General features: G+C 42.1%; 2 protein-coding genes across 7 annotated transcripts in view; one reads left to right on the forward strand and one right to left on the reverse strand.

Moving 5' to 3' along the window:
• The window catches only part of smtnb (smoothelin b), a 69,476-nt gene extending 63,412 nt beyond the window's left edge, over positions 1-6,064 (forward strand). For 4 of the 6 annotated variants that reach the window (XM_076987216.1, XM_076987218.1, XM_076987219.1 and 1 more), the window contains 3 exons: positions 131-248; positions 2,005-2,156; positions 5,312-6,064. In XM_076987216.1, coding sequence (XP_076843331.1) covers positions 131-248; positions 2,005-2,156; positions 5,312-5,465 — 424 coding nt within the window. In that variant the 3' untranslated portion in view covers positions 5,466-6,064. Of the gene's footprint in view, positions 1-130; positions 249-2,004; positions 2,157-4,110 lie in introns of all 6 variants that reach the window. The other 2 variants (XM_076987217.1, XM_076987221.1) reach the window with 2 other exon arrangements.
• A 3,603-nt stretch (positions 6,065-9,667) lies between these two features.
• Positions 9,668-13,501, reverse strand: selenom (selenoprotein M). Its single transcript, XM_076987207.1, has 5 exons — positions 13,254-13,501; positions 12,244-12,279; positions 12,101-12,135; positions 11,445-11,523; positions 9,668-10,149 (listed from the first exon to the last, which is right to left on the reverse strand). The coding sequence occupies exons 1-5, from the start codon at positions 13,452-13,454 to the stop codon at positions 9,934-9,936; spliced, it is 567 nt and encodes a 188-aa protein (XP_076843322.1). The 5' UTR covers positions 13,455-13,501; the 3' UTR covers positions 9,668-9,933.
• Between the last annotated feature and the right edge of the window lie 240 nt (positions 13,502-13,741).

A 13,741-nucleotide genomic window follows, 5' to 3' on the forward strand; every position in this document is an offset into this window, starting at 1 on the left:
TGACCTGCTCATGGTAGTTCGTCTTGGGGACTTTAAATAAATCATGCTCACTTCTAATGCTGCAGTTTTAGATTTGTACGAAATGCCACCTGCAGAACTCATGATAGAACTGTCCCGTGTCCCCCGTTAGAAGCAGCCCAGCGCCGGCGACCCGGGTCCAGCGTTCCAGCAGCTTCGGCGTGCCCAACGCCAACTCCATCAAACAGATGCTGCTGGACTGGTGCAGAGCCAAGACCCGCGACTACCAGGTGCCACCGCACTGATAACACACTCCCCTTCATCTCACGTGTCTCCGCACTAATAACACACTCCCCTTCATCTCGCGTGTCTCCGCACTGATAACACTCCCCTTCATCTCACGTGTCACCGCACTGATAACACACTCCCCTTCATCTCACGTGTCTCCGCACTGATAACACACTCCCCTTCAGCTCACGTGTCTCCGCACTGATAACACACTCCCCTTCAGCTCACGTGTCTCCGCACTGATAACACACTCCCCTTCATCTCACATGTCTCCGCACTGATAACACACTCCCCTTCAGCTCACGTGTCACCGCACTGATAACACACTGCCCTTCAGCTCACGTGTCTCCGCACTGATAACACACTCCCCTTCATCTCACGTGTCACCGCACTGATAACACACTCCCCTTCATCTCACGTGTCTCCGCACTGATAACACTCCCCTTCATCTCACGTGTCACCGCACTGATAACACACTCCCCTTCATCTCACGTGTCTCCGCACTGATAACACTCCCCTTCATCTCACGTGTCACCGCACTGATAACACACTCCCCTTCATCTCACGTGTCTCCGCACTGATAACACACTCCCCTTCATCTCACGTGTCTCCGCACTGATAACACACTCCCCTTCAGCTCACGTGTCTCCGCACTGATGACACACCCCTTCAGCTCACATGTCACCGCACTGATAACACACTCTCCTTCATGTCACGTGTCTCCGCACTGATAACACACTCTCCTTCAGCTCACGTGTCTCCGCACTGATAACACTCCCCTTCAGCTCACATGTCGCTGCACTGATAACACTCCCCTTCATCTCACGTGTCTCCGCACTGATAACACTCCCCTTCATCTCACGTGTCACCGCACTGATAACACACTCCCCTTCATCTCATGTGTCTCCGCACTGATAACACACTCCCCTTCAGCTCACGTGTCACCGCACTGATAACACTCCCCTTCATCTCACGTGTCACCGCACTGATAACACACTCCCCTTCATCTCACGTGTCTCCGCACTGGTAACACACTCCCCTTCAGCTCACGTGTCTCCGCACTGATAACACACCCCTTCAGCTCACGTGTCACCGCACTGATAACACATTCTCCTTCATGTCACGTGTCTCCGCACTGATAACACACTCTCCTTCAGCTCACGTGTCTCCGCACTGATAACACTCCCCTTCAGCTCACATGTCGCTGCACTGATAACACTCCCCTTCATCTCACGTGTCTCCGCACTGATAACACTCCCCTTCATCTCACGTGTCTCCGCACTGATAACACACTCCCCTTCAGCTCACGTGTCACCGCACATATAACACACCCCTTCAGCTCATGTGTCACCGCACTGATAACACACTCTCCTTCATGTCACGTGTCGCCGCACTGATAACACACTTCCCTTCAGCTCACGTGTCACCGCACTGATAATACACTCCCCTTCATCTCACGTGTCACCGCATTGATAACACACTCCCCTTCAGCTCACGTGTCGCACATACGTGCCACTACAGCATCCTGTGGCGTTGAGCTCGTCACTGGGAATGTCCTACAACAGTCAGTGTTTTAGGAGCTTGAAGAATGCATAGATTGTATTCCATTTCTTATTGATGTGGTTTTATAAAAGATCTCAGCAGATTAATCACTTAAAATCAAGCCTGTTCCTTCCTCCATTATTTCTCTCTGCCTCTCCCTTTCGTAGTCTTTCACTCACTCACTCTCTCTTTTCCTGTCCTCCACCCTTGTGGCAGAACGTGGACATTCAGAACTTCTCCTCTAGCTGGAGTGATGGGATGGCTTTCTGTGCCCTGGTGCACAACTTCTTCCCTGAAGCCTTCGACTACTCTGCCCTGAGCCCCAGCAATCGACGACAGAACTTTGATGTGGCCTTCAAAACAGCAGAGTGAGTATCTGAATACTTGCACATGTATACCAGACACATTTCACCACAGAGATTTATAAATGTTTATAATGTGGGTGAAGAATTATTTTAACCGTTTTTGTTGTATTCATTTTGATGTTAAAAACATTCTCGCCGCTAGTAAAATGTTCTACAGTGATTCATGTTACAAAGTAATGTGCAGGCATCTAAATGTATAACTTTATTAATTATATATTACACCATTGCTTTTACACTTTTTTCACATTTCCACCAGAGTGACCCAGAGTAGGGTCAAGAGCAGTTTTAATGGGCCGGTGCTTTTGGAAGATTGCTCCAACACCTTCTGCAATTTGGTTAATTAATTTAATTCAGCCTGATGAGGTATTAGATAAGTAACTGATAAGTTCATTATATGTTCTGCCCTTTATCTGCCCAACTATGTTCCTTCTCTGCTTTCCTAACGGTTAGGATCAAAGCTGCTCTGAGACTCGTTCTGTTGTTAAATAAACTAGAACTAAAATTGAATTGAGGTTCAGAACATTTGATAACATACTCACCATTTTCCCAAAGAGGCTCTGACAGTTGTAGATGGTCTAACTCTAACCTGCAGCCCCTGCCTCTGCCTACCCTGGTCCTCACATTCTTCTGATTACATTTGCTTCATCATTGAATCCATCGCCGTGCTCCAGGGATCATTATGCCGCTCTCATCAGTGACGTCTACTCAAACGACTGTCCTGTAAATTGCTGCTAATTTGCGATTTCCATTTTCCTGCCTGTTCTGAGCGAGGCAACCCCTCCTACAGCTCGACTCTTTACTAAACCAGCCGTGTCCACGTCTAACGATCGACACCCTCCAGTCCCTCGCTGGATAAGCTCTACTTGGCATCGTTTACCTGAGCCTCGAGGTGAATGGGCCTTATGGGCCTTCAGATTCCCCCTTGACACTTTCCAGTCTGTTTCATCCATTGCCTGTTAACTCCCTACTCGTCAACTTCCCGACTCCATTTAGAACTTTTCACTCACCATGATTGGCTAACTGAACTACTGGCTTCTTTATCCTGATTGGCTCTCGCCTCTCACTGCCTGTAAGTGTTATTGATTTGGGTGGCAATAATGTCACTTCTCTGTTCTTGCATGCAACTCTGATGTGACCACTTTGTCTGCCTGTGCGTGCATAAACGTGATAAGCTAGTCATTGTTCACTTTTCTGCTCACTTTGCATTCAGTGTCTGGATCACTCGGTAGTGTTCACGTGCCCGTGTAGAGGCCAAAGTCCTGTAGGTTCACTTCACAACCCACGTTTGGCTCTAGTAGGGTACAAAACAGAACGTATGGAGCCCTGCTGTGGAACGCACCTGGTGTCTTGGTCTTGCTGTATATTTCTGCCTTTGTCCTGAAAAGCAAACCTTGCATCACAAATATTCAGCAACAGACTAAATGGATGTGAGCTGATGTTTCATGTGAGTGGATGTGAGCTGATGTTTCATGTGAGTGGATGTGAGTTGATGTTTCATGTGAGTGGATGTGAGTTGATGTTTCATGTGAGCTGATGTTTCATGTGAGTGGATTTGAGTTGATGTTTCATGTGAGTGGATGTGAGCTGATGTTTCATGTGAGTGGATGTGAGCTGATGTTTCCTGTGAGTGGATTTGAGCTGATGTTTCATGTGAGTGGATTTGAGCTGATGTTTCATCTACTGCTGTTGTGTCTGTGTGCACTGTGTGACCATGCAAGCACACCAAGCATGAAAGCACATCAAATGCTGTCAACACAATGTAATGTTTATTCTGTTGTTGTGTGTCCCTTGTCTCTGTCCTCACTGTCCCCCTGTCTCACCCTGTTTGGCTGCCCACTGCTGCCTTCCTTTCACTTCTCCCTTTCTTCCTGTTTTCCCTTTCTTTTCTTTTCCTCTCGTTCTGCCTGTCTCTCTCCCCTTCCCCTCCCGTTTCCCTCACGTGGTTTTTTGCGAGTAGGACTCTTGTGGACTGTCCCCAGCTCCTGGACGTGGACGATATGGTGCGTCTGCGGGAGCCTGACTGGAAGTGCGTGTATACGTACCTCCAGGAGTTCTACAGAGCGCTGGTGCTGAAGGGCTTGGTCAAAACCAAAAACTCCCCATAAAGTCCAAACTGCCCTGCACGGTGAGAGTGGCATCGAGGCCTTGAGGACTGACCTGACCCATGATGGGGACTGTATGCGTGTGGACTCCATTTATGATTAAGTTGGTGGTAAATAGGGGAATACAAACCTTCTTGATACCATACCATGATGACATACAGAAGTTGTAATTTGAGTGTTACCTGTAACATTTTAGACGAGCTTAAGTCTGCTTCCAAAACTGTTACTATTGGTTACATTTGGAAACCTTGATGAACCTGAAGACAAGAAGTTGCTATAAATTACAGGTTAAATGTCTGACTCCAAAGATGGGGCAGGTATAAAAAGATAGAAGCTATCAACTTAAAAGGCAATGCTTTAACCGTGCCGCTGTGATGTATGTGTGAGAACAGTAAAGTCAGATAATGTTCTTTATCAAAGTTTTGTTTGTCAGTTTCGGTGGATCAACATGGCGTCATATCAAGGGCCACGTTCACCATCACTTGGTGTTTGCCAGAGTGAATAGCACAGTAAAATCCCACGTCCAAACATGGTGTTGCTTTGGTCCAGAAGCACAAGGACAGAGCAGGATCAAAGATTCCTGGTGTCTGCTTTAGCTACCACGTTACAACACATGATGGAATCAAAACAAAAGCCAAACACAGTCAGAAATGCTTCATTGGCCAAACGACTTCAGGAATGTTCGATGCCAACTAATTATCACCATCTTGTTTTGAATTTGAACCTGCTGTATAGGGGTCAATAAAGGATAAAATAACTATAGACCTTCAGCTTCCCAGTATTAATAAATCACTGGTCTGTGGTATGAATAGATAAACATGTCTGCTCATTTACTGCCATGTTTAGGCCTGTTTGGGTATTCATCATAATTTGAAAACCTAACTTTATAGGGAAGCAAAGGACGTAATGGGTGTGTTCTCCCATTTCCAGTTATGCGGGGTGAGAACCAGTTTGGGGATACCTGTAAATACTCACCCCCCACTCCGAAGAAATATACTGAGTGTACTTTTATTCCTTGATTCATTATTCTGTTTTTCCTCGATCTTTCTCCATCAGGGACTTTGCTAACTGTATGCCCCTCTTGGAGGTGGAGGACATGATGATCATGGGAAAGAAGCCTGACCCCAAGTGTGTCTTCACCTACGTGCAGTCCCTGGTCAATCACTTACGTAGATACGAGATGACCTGTCAGGCTCGTTCAGATCGCTGACTGCCTGCTGGTTCAACCCCACTCCCACTGATAACACCTGCAGCCCCCACCACACTGGGCGGAGTGGTTTCCTAGTTGTATATCGTTTTCGACACCCTGTACCCTAGTTTTAGTTGTATATCGTTTTCTGGTTTCAGTTGTACTGCTATAGTCTAGGATCCTCCTTTATGCTAATGCTTTACATGCGTTTTTTACTAAACATTATGTATATATTAATAACAATATTTAGGAGGGAAAAAAACATTTGTCAATTCCTCCCTTCCCACCCCTACCAAAAACAAAAAACGCTGAATTGTATCTCGTATCTCAGCCACCTGATGTTTTATTTCTTGTACACATAGAGAGAATTTAAGGGCGCTGCCTACATATCTGAATGTTTGAAATAGCATGTGAGCTTCTTCTGTGGTACCCGTGCTTCTTAGATGAATTCAGATCTGCTTTCACATGTACTTGAACTTTTAAAATGTTTTATTTACATTTATAGGGAGCAAGTTTCCTGAGCTCTGATGTGCAGACACAATTTTCACTCCTAAACATAACTGCTTAAATATTTATTATAATAATATGCCATATTTGTCAGAATAAATTCTTAACTGGTACTCATTTGTTATTTATCTTCCAGTTGTTTTTAAGGAGTTTCTCAGTCCATACTTTAAAATGTTAGTAGATTAGAGGAGCCCACTCACTCTTAGTAGCAGAGGAGTGTTTAAGCAGAGAGGTTACACAATGCCAGACTCACTGTCACGCATATAAGTGGCACTGCCTGTATTCACTTTATGGTGTGAATTTTTTACTTTCTACACTTACTATATTTTTAGCAAGAAGATAATTTTCAAAAATGACAAATGGCTCCTCCGTCAGATAATTTATCACCCTGCTTGTAGGGTTCTTGTTTAATGCGGATTATTTTAAAATATAGCTTAGAGCCTGCTGAATAATGAAATGTTTTATTGCAGTAGCCTGGGTCCAGTATTGTTCAACAATTATGATATTTTTAATTTAAGATCAGATTATATATGCTTTATCACTAAAGTTATGTATATATATTTGGTTTTTGGGCTAGTTTGTACCTATAATTTTGGCTTGACTTGCATATTCATTTATTTAAAAAACAATTGACATTGAGGGCAAAGCTCAAAGCCACAGCAAGTTTATACAATTGTGCTGATGTCATATGGTAACTGATATGGTAATTAATGTTTTTTTCTGTTAATGGTGCCATGGGAGTGAATAAACTAGAAAGACCTACTCAGAACTCGAAAGAAAGACTTTTAATACTAAGTATGCCAGTTGTTGTTTTGTTTTTTTGGGGTTTTTTGCAGTCCATTTTATACCTGCTAATATTTCTACCTGTATTCTGATCTTTGTTAATTTTGCTCAAGTGCATACCAAGAAGATCCAAACCCCACAGGAGACAAGTGTTGTCCAGTCCCCCCTGTGAAATGGTGTCATCGTGGTCCAGGGTGGTGTAAGCAAAGGGCTGGGATGCTTTTGTTCTTAAATCATTACCTGTGTTACTGAGATCTCATTGTACAGCTGAGATCTAAACCCTTGTTGTGAGTTGCACTTTGCTGTATTTGCTGTTACTACAAACGGATGATTATATGACATGTTTAAAAGCAAAAAATTCTGTATTTAAAAAGACACTACCAAGAGCATCCCTAATTTTGTGTTTACACAGTTGCACAGAAGAATATGTCTCACTCAGAATTTCTGTACACTGCAATTAATATGAAATGACTATTAAAATCCCTTTAAGAAACTTCTATTGGTCCATATATTGTGTAAACCTGAACTGGTATTTTTAGTTAAATGACTATTAAAATCCCTTTAAGAAACTTCTATTGGTCCATATATTGTGTAAACCAGAACTGGTATTTTTAGTTAAATGACTATTAAAATCCCTTTAAGAAACTTCTATTGGTCCATATTGTGTAAACCAGAACTGGTATTTTTAGTTAAATGACTATTAAAATCCCTTTAAGAAACTTCTATTGGTCCATATTGTGTAAACCAGAACTGGTATTTTTAGTTAAATGACTATTAAAATCCCTTTAAGAAACTTCTATTGGTCCATATTGTGTAAACCAGAACTGGTATTTTTAGTTAAATGACTATTAAAATCCCTTTAAGAAACTTCTATTGGTCCATATTGTGTAAACCAGAACTGGTATTTTTAGTTAAATGACTATTAAAATCCCTTTAAGAAACTTCTATTGGTCCATATATTGTGTAAACCTGAACTGGTATTTTTAGTTAAATGACTATTAAAATCCCTTTAAGAAACTTCTATGGGTCCATATATTGTGTAAACCTGAACTGGTATTTTTAGTTAAATGACTATTAAAATCCCTTTAAGAAACTTCTATTGGTCCATATATTGTGTAAACCAGAACTGGTATTTTTAGTTAAATGTGTCACGGTACGGCGGCCCCCTACTGGTCGCCCCCGTCTACAGCAGCAGCTTGTCCTGTGGGTGTGATGTTGTGTTCGTCCCTCAGGTGGGCGGAGCCCGCGATCCGTCTCACCTGAGGGTCGTTTGTTCGTCTATATATGTCTTGTCTTTGTACCAGTTGACTGCTGGTTATTATATCCTTAATTCGGATCAGTTCACGGGTTTTGGTTTGCACACTTTACATATTAAACCATCCTATTTCCCTGAGACTTGGCGTGATCGCTTCCATTTATTTTCGCTCACCCTGCCCGTCACAAAATGACTATTAAAATCCCTTTAAGAAACTTCTATTGGTCCATATTGTGTAAACCAGAACTGGTATTTTTAGTTAAATGACTATTAAAATCCCTTTAAGAAACTTCTATTGGTCCATATTGTGTAAACCAGAACTGGTATTTTTAGTTAAATGACTATTAAAACCCCTTTAAGAAACTTCTATTGGTCCATATTGTGTAAACCTGAACTGGTATTTTTAGTTAAATGACTATTAAAATCCCTTTAAGAAACTTCTATTGGTCCATATTGTGTAAACCTGAACTGGTACTTTTAGTTAAATGACTATTAAAATCCCTTTAAGAAACTTCTATTGGTCCATATTGTGTAAACCTGAACTGGTATTTTACTTCTACTGGTCCATATTGTGTAAACCAGAACTGGTATTTTTAGTTAAATGACTATTAAAACCCCTTTAAGAAACTTCTATTGGTCCATATTGTGTAAACCTGAACTGGTATTTTTAGTTAAATGACTATTAAAATCCCTTTAAGAAACTTCTATTGGTCCATATTGTGTAAACCTGAACTGGTACTTTTAGTTAAATGACTATTAAAATCCCTTTAAGAAACTTCTATTGGTCCATATTGTGTAAACCTGAACTGGTATTTTACTTCTATTGGTCCATATTGTGTAAACCAGAACTGGTATTTTTAGGTAACACTGTTTGGCAGTACATCTCTCAAGGATTGATATTTGGTCCTCTTATAACATTTTTATATGGTTTCACGCTGTTAAATCATTCGACTGAATTTCCACTGCAGTGGAAAATTTATGCAGGAATAATCAATACTACCACGTTCTTCTAATACTACCACCTTCTTTGTGTCACATTGGTTTCCTATTTCATGTTTTATAAACTTTTTGTAAGCCGTTTAGACATTTTATATAAACATTTTATAAACTCTTTTTGACACTTTACAGCCTTGCATGGTTCTGCTTCCTCCTGTTTAGCTGAGTTTGTCTGTTTCTGCACGCCTGTACAGTCCTCTGGCAGTCCCCCCCCCCCCCCCTCTCCCTCTCTGGCAGCGTGCCACGCCACCACCCCCCCCCCCTCTCTGGCAGCGTGCCACGCCACCACCCCCCCCCCCTCTCTGGCAGCGTGCCACGCCCCCCCCCCCCCTCTCTGGCAGCGTGCCACGCCCCCCCCCCCCCCCCCCTCTCTGGCAGCGTGCCACGCCCTCCCCAGGACCTTGTCCACCTTAAGCTGGAACACTGTACATCTTCAGTCTTTCCTTTTAAACTGTCATTGGCTTTTACTGAGCACCCATTTGTCTTTGTGTGTCCTGTATTATATTTGTCTGTGGCAGGCTAGCGGTTATCCTTCTAAAACATTCTTGGGCTTTAGAAAAGCATTATATAAACAACATTATTTTCATTGATATTATTATTGCCATTTTTGTGTTACTATTATTGAACTAAAGTCTTTTGATTGTCTTCTGTTTGCTATACAAGTCCAGATCAGTCAAAGCACTTCAGTGTTTTAATCAAATAAAAAATATTTATTTTTTGCTCAGTGGTATAATTATGCATTGCATCAAGCATTCTGAGGTAACCCTGACCTCTGCCCTCAGGGACATGTGTCATCAACCCCCAACCAATCAAATGATTTTAGGTTTTGGGGCGTCATTCAGTTCCTAAATGGGCAAAATCAGGGTAATATACAACTTATTAATAACTCAAAATGCAGATGTGAGAGCACATCACAGAAGTATTCCTAACCAGTTTCTCATGTGTGCACTATAAATCGTTATGTGGTGGGTCTATCTCAGATTGGGGTTCCTCGGTGGTTGTGGCCTGCTGGAGTGTAGGGGCCTCTGGGAAGGGGCTGTCCTTGGCTGGCGAGAAGCGGAACTCCTCTGGTACTTTATCTTCAGGTTGTGCTTTTTTATAAAAGCCCAGCTCGGCCAGGAGTTTGTTGATCTCTGCACGCGTCATATCCGCCAGCGGAATCCGCTATAAAGAAAGACCAGCAACGATGAAGATGGAACACCACTTACGAGCCTTAAGCAGCCAGAATAAAACTAAGTACATCCTGCACAAATGTGAAATCTAAACTTTTAACACGCAGTGTCACTTGGATGTTATCAGGATGCGGGCTGGTCGGGGAGTACACTGTAGCTTTATCATTGCTTCACTGAGGTTTTGTCCAGCAGGTGGTGCCAGTAAGAAACTATTCAAGGGCCAATCAAGCTGGAGCAATGTCAAAAAGTGGGACACAAGGACATTTCTAAAAATTGTTTTCATTGATCATAGGCTGTACACACAAATGAAAGTAGACATTTTCAGGTCTGACAGGGTGTTCTCTGCTGGGCATCCACATCAAAACAGATTAAACAGGAAAAAACGTGTTACCAGATTTTTTTCTAGTTTGCACTACATTATCAAAGGCAGGAGTTAGATTTGGTGATGTTTAAGGCTACTAAATAACTATTGCAGTTTCATGCCTTAAAACCTCCTGGCTTAGTGCTGTTTGACATTAGGGGAATTATGCATGGAACAATGTGGGCCTCTGTTCTTTGACCATGCCACGACTCTCCAGTCCTAGCACACAGATCTGTCTTCCCCTGTTGTAGCACACACGTGTTAAATCCCACATAGGCTCGAGATGCTTGCTGTCAAAAAGTTTCCACATTTCCACATCCTGCCATCAACTCCTCTGGACCCCAGGGTCCTAAAGCCCTGAAGCTGAGAACCATTATATAACAGGATTTCTTCCCCAGACATATTATTCATGTATCAAATATAGAAGAAAATTAACAACCACTCCGATCATTCTGCTTTGCTTACCTACTGAGAACAGGAAGGTAAAGTCAAGTTTATTTGTACATTGCTTTTTACAACAGCTGTTGTTACAAAACAGCCTTAAATACGTTCATGTCCAAGCCAAAGGTGACAGTGGTAAGGAAAAATTCCCTAAAAACGCAAGGACAATTCCTCATTTAAAGGTGAGGACGATTCCTCATTTAAAGGTGAGAACGATTCCTCATTTAAAGGTGAGGACGATTCCTCATTTAAAGGTGAGGACGATTCCTCATTTAAAGGTGAGGACGATTCCTCATTTAAAGGTGAGGACGATTCCTCATTTAAAGGTGAGAACGATTCCTCATTTAAAGGTGAGGACAATTCCTCATTTAAAGGTGAGGACGATCCCTCATTTAAAGGTGAGGACGATTCCTCATTTAAAGGTGCTGCTGCACTTTATCATTTGAACTCTGCTCTCAGTATGAAGTGTGAAATGTGTGACTTACATCCAGTTCCTGGTAGTAGTGGTTAAGGAGGACAAGTTCAGGGTCTGCTCCAGGAATGTGCTTCATTACCAAGTTATGGCTGAGTTGGGGAAAGTCAAGGAAATAAGAAATGGACACAAAGTAAAAGATTTGTGCAATTGTTTTCAGCAAGTTACACTATATCTTGAAATTATCCTGCACAGCTTGGCCAGATATTCTTACACAATAAGGCATATTTTATATACACACACACACACACACACACACACACATACATTCATACACATATTCAATAATATCTGACGCATGAAACCTTTTCTGGCTACCAAGACAACAGGACTTCAAGGGGTTTCCCTTCAAGTAAAATAATCACACATACCCAATAAAATGCTCCAGTGTAACCACTGGAGTGTGAACACAAAAGTGTCTTAAACGGCAACACAAACTCACAGAATTAGACCTGAAATCAACGGAGATGTGGACAGACACCAAACTACAAATGTATCATGCGTTACATTGCTGCTCCTGTCCTGGACCAACAGGGTCTAATACCCACCATAACTTCCTTGGTTAGGAAGGTGTGTAAAATGACATAATACTATTCATTACATTTTATTGCATAGTTCACCATGTTGAAGGCAACTGCGCTGTGACTTCAGTAAACTGATGAAGGATACTACAGAGGGATGTCCTGGATCACAAACGCCTTGACCTAAAACCATGGAGGAAAGCAGAGAAAAAAAAACTTCAGCTGCAAATAAACTCAGTCCGTGTGAATCAGAGAATAGGGAATAAAACCTACAACCAGAGAATAGCTTACCTCCCTCAACCGATTCAACTGTCATCCTCCACATGTCTGAGAAGAAATGAAATATAGCAAATAAGTAAAAGATATTATTAATAATAATAATAATAATAATAATAATAATAGTGTTTTATGAACACACTAACTAAATTTAAAACAATGTATGTAATGATCATTTTTTAAAATGTCACAGCATCACAGTTTCACTGTACAGTACTGTTCCCTAGAGATGGAAGAAGGACTGAACTGATCTGGGACATCATATTAGACCTGGGACATCATATTAGACCTGGGACATCATATTAGACCTGGGACATCACATTAGACCTGGGACATCACATTAGACCTGGGACATCACATTAGACCTGGGACATCACATTAGACCTGGGACATCACATTAGACCTGGGACATCACATTAGACCTGGGACATCATATTAGACCTGGGACATCATATTAAACCTGGGACCATTTATTTAGGGCAGCTAGATCCCTTAAGGGATTACCTGAAAAAGTCCAGGACAAAGAAAATCCCAGAAATCCCAAATAATATCTTGAATGGCTGCTTGACAGGCCTATATCTAATTTCATATTCCTGTTGTCTCCACCATACAGTTGAGTCTTTTTAAAGACAGTGTCACAAAGGCAAATTCTGGTAGCATAGATTTAACGTCACAGGCAAACTGGACAGGTGAGACACTGATATACATGTACCCTAGTTTTGTTTCATTCAAATAAGAGCAGTTTCATCACTTCTACGTCGCTGCAGGTCTGACTAGTGTTTTTCTAGCCTGTTTTATCGGGGGCTGGGAGGCGGTTCCTTAAAAGTAACGAGGGCTTAATGGAATACATTTGGTATTGAAGTCTTCCTGTTCCCAAATGTGACTGCATCATCATCTTCCGTGATCAGCTACACTATTATTTACAAATCTATTCCTTGCGCAGCAATTGTATACCTATACTACATATACTATACTACATATACTATACTATACTTGTATACTATACTCATCGCAAATTTACGTACCTCAACTTTTGCCTTTGCAAGCCCGTCGAGTTTTTTCAAATCCACCTCATATGCCAAGATCACAGAAGGAATCAGCGCAGTCAGTAAAACCGACCACATTATGCCGAAGGGTCTGACCACGGCACCTGGCGCTGGTTGAACTCTTTTAAATCCAGGAAGGGTGGTGAATTTGCTCAAACAAACATGTCTCCTCCGCACCATGCCACGTACATATCTGCATGTCTCCCCCCAGAAGGAGGAACTATTGACCCAGCGTGATGAGAGCGCATTGGCCCTACTGGCGTCTGCGCAGTTGTCATCCGCTTCTGCAGCGGCGCTGCATTCAAGCATCCAATGTTTGCTGCATTTTCTGATTTTAAAATGTCATTTTTTACATCCTGTTACGAACTGCTCGGTTTAAATTAACTAGAACGTCATCGCAGCTAAAGTGGATTAATCGGTTCGTTCAAACATTTGACCTCTAGATGTAGACGGAGTATGTCGATTGG

Source organism: Brachyhypopomus gauderio, unplaced genomic scaffold (genome assembly GCF_052324685.1).
Source record: "Brachyhypopomus gauderio isolate BG-103 unplaced genomic scaffold, BGAUD_0.2 sc51, whole genome shotgun sequence".
Classification (NCBI taxonomy): Eukaryota; Metazoa; Chordata; class Actinopteri; order Gymnotiformes; family Hypopomidae; genus Brachyhypopomus; species Brachyhypopomus gauderio.